Raw genomic sequence first — 8876 nt, forward strand, 5'->3', positions numbered from 1 at the left:
ACCCCCTGCATCAACGGCAAGAGAATAAAAATTCTTGTTCATTCGTATATTGATTCGATCATTCAGGTTAAGGATCCTTTGACTGTATTCATCTAAAAACTTGAGAGATCACAAGAATCTAGTCTTCTTGGGGCTCACAGCTATGTGTTGTGCACATTTTCAATAGTTGTGAAAACCCACTTGTCATTCTTGCTTAACATCGCATTTTCTCTAGATTTACAATCTATTCTGGTTGTTGGTCATGGCTTTGAGATATTACTATTCTTAGGTTGGTACTTTCTGCCACAGGCATAACCAACGGTCACATACAAAAGCCTCCCATCATCATCTCTCCTAGTCCTCTGTATCCATACACCAAAATCCTCTTACTTTGCACATTGCTTATAGTAGGCTGTTAGCTCCTTCACACTTTCAAATTCCATACCAGATCTTGGTGCTTCAACTTGTACCTCATCATCTTTGACAACAGTGGTACACTTTAAATCTTCATTTATGTCGAAGATCATTTCTACATTTATTCACATATGGATGGATTAGCATTAAAACAATATTACATAAACTATAATCAAGGCAAAGAAAACTATAATACCATGATCATCTTCATGAACACTTTCATCACTCATCCATGATGTACATCCAACATTTTGTTCAAATTTCAACAGTTGGCATAGTTGACACGGGGGGCGCTTCTTGCCTCAGGTCCTCTGGATTATTCGACAGAGGGTAAGGCATATAAGGTGGCATCTGTTCAAACATGCACGTTGTTAGGCAAAATAGAAGTTCTCACTAAACTAAGAAAATTAACATGTTAATTTATGGAATTTAAATTCTCAAACAAATATACCTGAAATGAATCATCAAATGGGTTAAAGTCTACTGGACTACTCGGTGAAAGGTAGCCCATATTTACATCAAAAGGATTTTGCAATTATGCACTTAGTTAGAATGATGGGCATGTCAAACAAACTTTATTAAAAGGTAAATTTGATCTCAACCTCACAAGGATGCTGCAATTATGGGATTAGTTAGATCCATGAGCACATCAGACAATCTTTATTAAAAACTTGGGCAGGTCTAAATGAAATGAGAGGATGATAAATGAATGGAAGATGAATAAATGTTTATTTTAGACAAAAAATTACATGAAAGGAATTGATGCCTTCGTGACTACCAATGAACCTATAAGATTCCAAGTAAGATCTTTTGCTAAAATCTATTTGACTGATGAACTCAACATCCCAAAATGTAGACTAGTTGCTCTTGGCTCACCAGAAGAATGTGTCGTTGCCCTTAAGAGAGGACCTGAGCTATGGTTGTGGTTGATGAGCAGCCATATATGGTTAGCGTTTGCATTTCTACACCTGTTTGATCAAGTTGATTTGTTAATTTCAAATCTACATGGCCTTGATAGAAACACAATAATTTTTTTTTTTTCTGGATTCTAATTGCTTGTAGCTTGATGGTTATGCAGGTTAGTTATAACAGAAGTGAATTGAAAAGCATAGAAGATATTAACAAATAAAAGAAAAATAAAAATTATGCTGAATATTTATGCATAGTAATTAAGTAGGACAGAACCATATTCTTGTAATAATTAGATCAGAAGAATGTGAATTGTGAACCTATAAAAAAAACATATATATAACCACTTAGTTAGTGATTGAAGTATTTACACACCAAGACCTGGTGGCATTAGTCTCTTCAAGAGAAATAAATGAATGATCATTAATTCATTTTGGGCGTAAGACTTTTTTCTGTTAAAGGTTGACCATATCCTCCCCCTGGGTGTTGTTGCTGTGGAAGATATTAAATAGAGCACTGCAAAACTCATGTTCAATATTGGCATTGGAATGCATCATTGCTCAATTTGATTTCTTTGTTAAGCATAGTCAATCTTCCATTAAACCATAAACCAGTAGAAATGGAGCACATAAAAATATCTGGATGTGGTATTCATTGTGCAATTGTCATGGACTTTTGATAATGAAGGCACAACACTAGAATAGCGATGGAAGTGTCAACTATCACCTAATAGAAAGGAAACTATGGCAGGGATATTGGACTTTCTCATGGATGCAAATATAAGGCTAAGTGTATCATTGTACATTTTGTTTTGCTACTTTATAGACACTCAATAAAGTTTCCATATGATCCCATCAGCCCTTTAGAGAGAGAAGCTCTCACCTCTCTCTAGAAAGCCAAACAGAAAACCACCTCCCTCTTTTCTCTTTATTTTCATGTTTTTATGTTTGTTTTCCTGTTTTTCCAATTTTATTTTGATGTGCTTTGAAGTTATGGTGGATTAAAGGGTGTCGGGTGCTTGTTTTCATAGCTATGGGGTCGTCCATCTGCAGCTAAAAAAGAAAAACACCTCCCAAGCGCAACCAGAGGCATCGAGAAGAAGATGAGACACAGCTACCAAACAAAGCCAGCAACAGCAACCCCAGTGAATGGTGATGAAGCCAAGGAGGAGAGAGGTGGTGCGTTCATGGGCTGCCTCTCATTGGTTGCCATGCATTCACCCGTGCTTCGTGGTGGAGTGGTTGGCTCATGTGCAGAGTGGATACAAATGAAAGTGGGTGCTATTGTGTGCAGAGTGAATTGGCAAAAGGAAGTGGGCAGACAATGCAGAAAGTGGATGTTGGCGTGGGAGTTGTTTTATTATTCTAATGGGTAAAATCCCATCATGACTGACTGCAGAGTTGTTTTATTAGTTTTTGTTGTAAGATGTAGTTAGGTTAAAATAAATAGAAATAGGCAAGATAGTCCCTCCTCCAATGGAGGAGGGTTGCGTCCCTCTCCTTCATTGAAGGAGAAGGGTTTGAGTCCTGCTCCTCTTTTGGAGGGTGGGGTTTGGTATGGGTTTTTTCTTAGACAAGTCGAAATGGAAACTTCTACTGTTTCAGAGTCTCGCATCTCAAAATGGTCTTGTCACTAGAGAATTTATTGAAGTTTAGACAATGTCCGACATAATGAAATTTGTGTGTGAGAAAGCGTACAACAGATGAGTAGTTGGCTTGTAATCGGGGTTTATTACTTGTATGTATTAGTTACAGCTGTAACTTCCTTAAAAAAAATAAAGTAAAGTTTCCATATTTACTTTTTGTTGATATTAGGATAACTACCAAATAATGCAAAACTATTGAAAAGAACACAAGCAATTTACATGTTTATCTCAATACGAAGTATTTCTATCGGTGGAGACAAATCCATGAACCAAAAACATAGGGCAAGATAATGGTTAAGAAAAATCTCTCAAAACCAATATGAGATCAATCTTGTTCAACAAATCCTAAACGTGTTATTAAATTACTTGCCACTTTTATTTTATTATATTTTATTTCTAAGGTATTCTTTTGGAATTGAGATATATTTTATTTCTATGGTATTCCATAAGCATTATGTGTACAATCAACAAAGAGTCATTCATGAATTATCTATCTTATAACATGGTCTATCATTAATCCCATGAAGAAACATGCATGCACTCCTACTAGTACTTAATTTATAAGCAAAATTAAGGAGCTAGATAATAATATACTAGCTATTATATATTGCCATGTATCATAATAGAAGAAAGAAAATGTATTGTAAGAAAGTACATAGAAAAACAGAGTCTTGGAGAGGAAAATGATCAAAAACTTGTATTGTATTTCTTGTATATCTTTACATGAATTAGACCTCTATTTATACACATACATTGATAGCTAACTAACATAACTGACTAGTACACATGTAACTCTACTGATTTGTATCACTTTTTACTTATAATTTAACACCATGATACAAATCATGAAACACACACACAGTGCACACCCAATTATATAGATTTTATTTTTTCATGCAGCAAGAGAATGATCATTATCAAAATCTATGTAAGAATGAATTTCAAAATTTAACTCTCAAATAAAAACCATCTTAAATATTTAAGCTCACTACTCTTATATAACAACTATGCTAAATATTAATCTCACTGCTCATGTACGTACATACACTGTTGGTAGAAAAAGCTAATAAGTGGTGCATTCCTTAATATTCAAAACTAATAGAAATCAAGCAAAAGTTGAGATTTTTATGTCACAATCCACAACCATTCAAACCTAACAGAAGCCTTGCAAAAGCTGAGATTTTTCTCCATGACCTAAGCTACCATACCAATCTAAAAAAACAGAAAAATCAAATCTTAATGTACACATGAAGAACATAATGTTCTGGACGAGGAAAATGGTACAATATTTACCTGGGAAGTTTCTCAATCCATTTTCCGAAATAAAGCTGTTGGAACTTGGCTCACTTGGTCCGCTCAATCAACTCACGGTGAGTAGCGGTACTGGGTAGACATAGGAGACACAAGAGGTGGCGCTGAACAGAGAGTTGCCATCATGAGGTGGTGCTAGGAAAAGGAAAAAGACGCGGGTTCGTGGCAAGGAAGGAGGGTGGGTTTCGGGGAATGTTGACCTAGTTTGCTCCGTTCAACAAGCTCTTGGGGAGGGCGATGCTGGGCTGACGAAGGAGCGATGCAAGAGAAGGCACTGACGAGAGACACGTCGTTGCCGGGAGGTGCTCGATAGGTGAAGCAATCCACGAGTTGCTATCAAGGGAGGAGGGTGATTCCTGGAATAGGGATGAAAAATGAAACTGTATTTCAAATTGATTCAAAACGGTGCGTTTTGGTTTTAAAATAAATAAAAATAAAAATAAAAAAACACTAGAAGAAGCCACATAGTGAGTGCAATGTGTGCTTTGCTACAGTGGCTTCTATGTAGTAGAACTTTTTTTCAATTTTAGCCTTTTTTTTTCGCCAATCTTAGTTTTGTGAGTCTCTTGTGTACTTTTACGCCGAGGTTGCATTACTAATAAAATCATGTCTTACTAAAAAAACAATCCACTTATAAATTGCGGACATTTTGGCCCAATTAAATAATAGTACGGACATAGTGACCAGCCCAACGGATCCGAAAAGGCTTTTTATAAACAGGAAGGGCTTTAAATTGTAGGGAAAAGAATAAAGTTTTTTGTTTTCAATTTCATAATTTATCTACTAAATTATCATATGTATTTTGTTGTCTATCTCTTAAATATGTAAAGAATACATATTTTCTTTGATTAAAATTTATATTATCTCATCAATATTTCATTTTATTGATTTCATAAGAGTAAGTAGGTCTAGGCGGTGAGCTCCTGCATCCGGTCAACCTCGATATTCACACATCCTCTCGACCTAATATAACATATATATTAATAAATTTGTTTTAATAAAATAACGTAATTTGTCTTCTATTTTATTTTCAAACACTCGCCCCCTCGTTATTATCTCTCTATTTCATATTATGGATGGTCGCCACTCTCTCTGTCTCTCTCACTCACAACTTTAGGTCTCTCTCTATAGATAGACGATCCTAGAGGCCAATTCAGCTCTCAACATTCGGATAGGGACACCCACTCACAACGGCACCTACTCTCCCCTCTCCTCCCTCCCATGCAGGGTGGGAGACGAGGTTGAGGGATGCCTGCCCAAGAAATGTAGGGAACATTCTTAAAAGAAAGTAATGTTTAAATTAATTGTTACTTAAAAAAGATACAAAAATTCAATGATAAGTAAACGAGATTGATGTATAATTTATAATCTTTCAAACTAAACATGGTGAACTTTAGCCATCATAAAAGAAATAAAAGATAAATATTACATGTACAAAGAAATTTCATAGAAATAAATTTAAAAATTAAAATTATTTTATATAATATATTAGATATATTTATAATAAAAGTTATTTTATAATTTAATTTATCATATTAAGTCATGTTGGTTTGTAAATTTTGTTTATAAATTTTTATTTTTTCTTTTGCTAAAGCATTTCTTTAAGAAAAAGATAAAATAAAATAAAATACAAACTTTTTAAACGACGTCGAAAACCAGAAATAGGAATTTTAAGGACATAACAAATCTAGCACTGACAAAAATGGACCGTAAAAAATAAATCAGACAACTAAGCTGAAACACGACAGCGGCTAAACAACGACCCGACATTGCGATCATTGCAAGCGAAAGCTCCCACTATTTCCAGTCCACATCTGGTGCTGACCCTTTCAAACCTGCATACCACCCTGCCCATTCCCTTCACGCCACGTAAGCCAACAAATACCTCCCCGGAATTTCGATCCAATTTTCCACGACGTGGGAAGTCGTCATTGGTCTTCCCGTCCTCACACCCAAATACCGATTGCCTTGATTTATATCAACAGCCTGAAGCCCTCGGCTTTCCCTCAAAAGTGCCCTTTCCGCTTCGATCCGTGAACTTGTACAGAGAGAAGAGAGAGAGAGAGAGAGAATGGCGAGTGGGGGAGGAGGTGGGTACGGGGATGCGAACCAGAAGATAGACTACGTGTTCAAGGTGGTGCTGATAGGGGACTCGGCGGTGGGGAAGTCGCAGATACTGGCCCGGTTCGCAAGGAACGAGTTCAGCCTGGACTCCAAGGCCACCATCGGGGTCGAGTTCCAGACTCGCACCCTCGTTATCCAGCACAAGAGCGTCAAGGCCCAGATCTGGGACACAGCCGGCCAAGAACGGTGCTCATCAACTCTCTCTCTGCTACACACTTAGCTTTCAACTTTTCTTGATTGCTTCATACGGTTCTCATTTAGTTCACTGATTTGTGCTCAAAGCTTGAGATCGATCTTTCTTTTGAGAAAACTAGCTAGCTAAATAAATAATTCACTGCCTTTTGAGGTTACTGATTTGTCAGGAAATGCAGTTCCAGTCTTCTCTCTATTTCCACGCCGAATTTTGATAAGTCAAACCAATGTCAATTTTACTCTGCATTGATTTGTTACTGATTCCTTTACAATTTAGAAAAAAGTTAGATTTCCTTATTTCAGTTAGATTTCCTTATTAGTTGAAGTTGTAATTTATGAAGTGCGCATGACTGGGATCAGGAATTTGTCTCCTGGTATGATTGTATTAAAATGTTATCTTAGTTTTTTTATTCTTAGATCCAATCCATCAGAGAGTCTCAAGTCCTTTGAATGCTTGTCATGAGGTATAATTTCGATTTGGTAATTGATTGTTTGTGTAATCGTAGATGTATATTGGAATAATGTGCGTTAAAAAACCAGCATGCGAAATGATTTGAAATCTTATTACCACTTAATCCAAATTTAGGCAAGTCGGCGTTTCTTGAAACCATTGGTTTTGTGATAAAACCTCTTCCATTGGATGATGTTTGGAACTTTGGTCAGAAGGATTACTTCCAAGCCGTATGAGAGCTTACCCACCTCCCTTTCTCTTTAGAGTCTCCGTTTTATTGCCTGTCAAAATCTTTTATATTTTCTAAATATAAAATAAAAGAAAGAATGTAAGAAGTTCGCACTTGAGAAATTTGGGTTTTGGAGAAGTCGGGTGGGCTTCAGTTGTAGTTGATAATGAGTACTTACATGATTATATTTAAATCATCTAATTGACTTCAAGAACATTCCCTTTTTAAGGCTACTTTTGATATCTGGAAATGGATCCAAATCACAAGGATACAAACGTGTAGGTTTTTCTATTCAGCTTCTATATTCCTTTTTGGAAGATACGAGGTGAAAGTTTGAAACATGTTCAATGCTTGTAAAGATTGATATTTTATTTGCAGAGTAGTTCTTTTTTTGTCCAATATGAATGATGACTTGATCTTGTGTGTGGGTTCTTCCTTCTACAAGATTTTCCAAATGCCTGTCACTTGTATGACGGTTTGCTTTAAGAGTGATAACAACACACTGGTTGAGGCAGTAGGGATATTACTGAGCCTCCATATAGCTTGGGATTTTATCATTCTACCCTTGGGTAAATGAGAGGGGCCCTTTGACAAATTTCTGTGGTATTTGGAGACCGTGTTTCCTTTCTAGTATCTCGAAGCCTAATTTTTTTTTTAGTGATTAGGTTTTGTGTGGATTGTGATTGAATGATCTGTTAAGCCATTTGAGGTAAACTGTCTGCCTCAATGCTATCTATAATCCTCTGATATTGTTTTTTGGTTGATTGATCAGATACCGAGCAGTGACAAGCGCATATTACCGGGGTGCTGTTGGGGCAATGCTGGTTTATGACATAACCAAGCGCCAGACATTTGATCACATACCTCGTTGGCTGGAAGAGCTGCGTAGCCATGCAGACAAGAACATTGTCATCATTCTGATAGGGAACAAGAGTGATCTTGAGAATCAGCGTGCAGTCCCCACAGAGGATGCCAAAGAATTTGCTGAAAAGGAAGGACTGTTTTTCTTGGAGACATCAGCGCTGGAAGCAACCAATGTTGAAACTGCCTTCTTGACTGTGTTGACAGAAATCTTCAACATTGTGAACAAGAAGAACCTAGTTGCAGACGAAAATCAAGGTAATGGGAACCCCGCATCCCTTTCCGGCAAAAAGATCATTATCCCAGGTCCCGCACAAGAGATCCCAGCTAAGAGCAGTATGTGCTGTAGATTAGCGTGATTTGATTGAATTGAAGTTTCAAAATACGTGAATCTTGGTCATGTGTTCGTCATAGCAATTTTTTGAGGTGTGTGTTGTATTTCCGTTGTATATTTTCCAATGCTTCAGTTCCGTTTGTATGAGCAACTGGTTACTTGCATGTGATGAAATGGGAGTTTAGATTCTCTTTCTACCAATGTCAAAGTCCCCAAAAAATATTGCCCATTCTCCCGGAGAAATTTTTTCAATTGGGATGATACCCAATTGCCTTCAATACTGTTTATTAAAATTCTGTACGGGTGGGGTCCCAATTAAATATTGATAATGTGACACACGGCACCGTGGTGGATGATGTAACAACTTCTATATGATTTTGCAGTATACTCCCTTTTTCGGATACTTTTGGTCACATAGAGCATATTC

At 36.8% G+C, this 8876-nt stretch overlaps 1 protein-coding gene across 1 annotated transcript; it reads left to right on the top strand.

Moving 5' to 3' along the window:
• Positions 1-6255: 6255 nt before the first annotated feature.
• Positions 6256-8650, top strand: LOC122303651 (ras-related protein Rab11A). Its single transcript, XM_043115520.1, has 2 exons — positions 6256-6568; positions 8027-8650. Exons 1-2 carry the CDS (start codon positions 6330-6332, stop codon positions 8472-8474), a joined length of 687 nt encoding a protein of 228 aa, XP_042971454.1. The 5' UTR covers positions 6256-6329; the 3' UTR covers positions 8475-8650.
• The last annotated feature ends 226 nt before the right edge of the window (positions 8651-8876 follow it).

The sequence above is a fragment of the Carya illinoinensis genome, chromosome 3, assembly GCF_018687715.1.
Source record: "Carya illinoinensis cultivar Pawnee chromosome 3, C.illinoinensisPawnee_v1, whole genome shotgun sequence".
NCBI classification, from domain to species: domain Eukaryota; kingdom Viridiplantae; phylum Streptophyta; class Magnoliopsida; order Fagales; family Juglandaceae; genus Carya; species Carya illinoinensis.

Excerpts from the sequence above, each read along its gene's own strand:
- LOC122303651 (XM_043115520.1), top strand. The coding sequence starts at position 6,330 with ATGGCGAGTGGGGGAGGAGGTGGGTACGGGGATGCGAACCAGAAGATA. Across the intron at positions 6,569-8,026 it reads GACACAGCCGGCCAAGAACG|ATACCGAGCAGTGACAAGCG; the intron begins GTGCTCATCAAC and ends TTGATTGATCAG.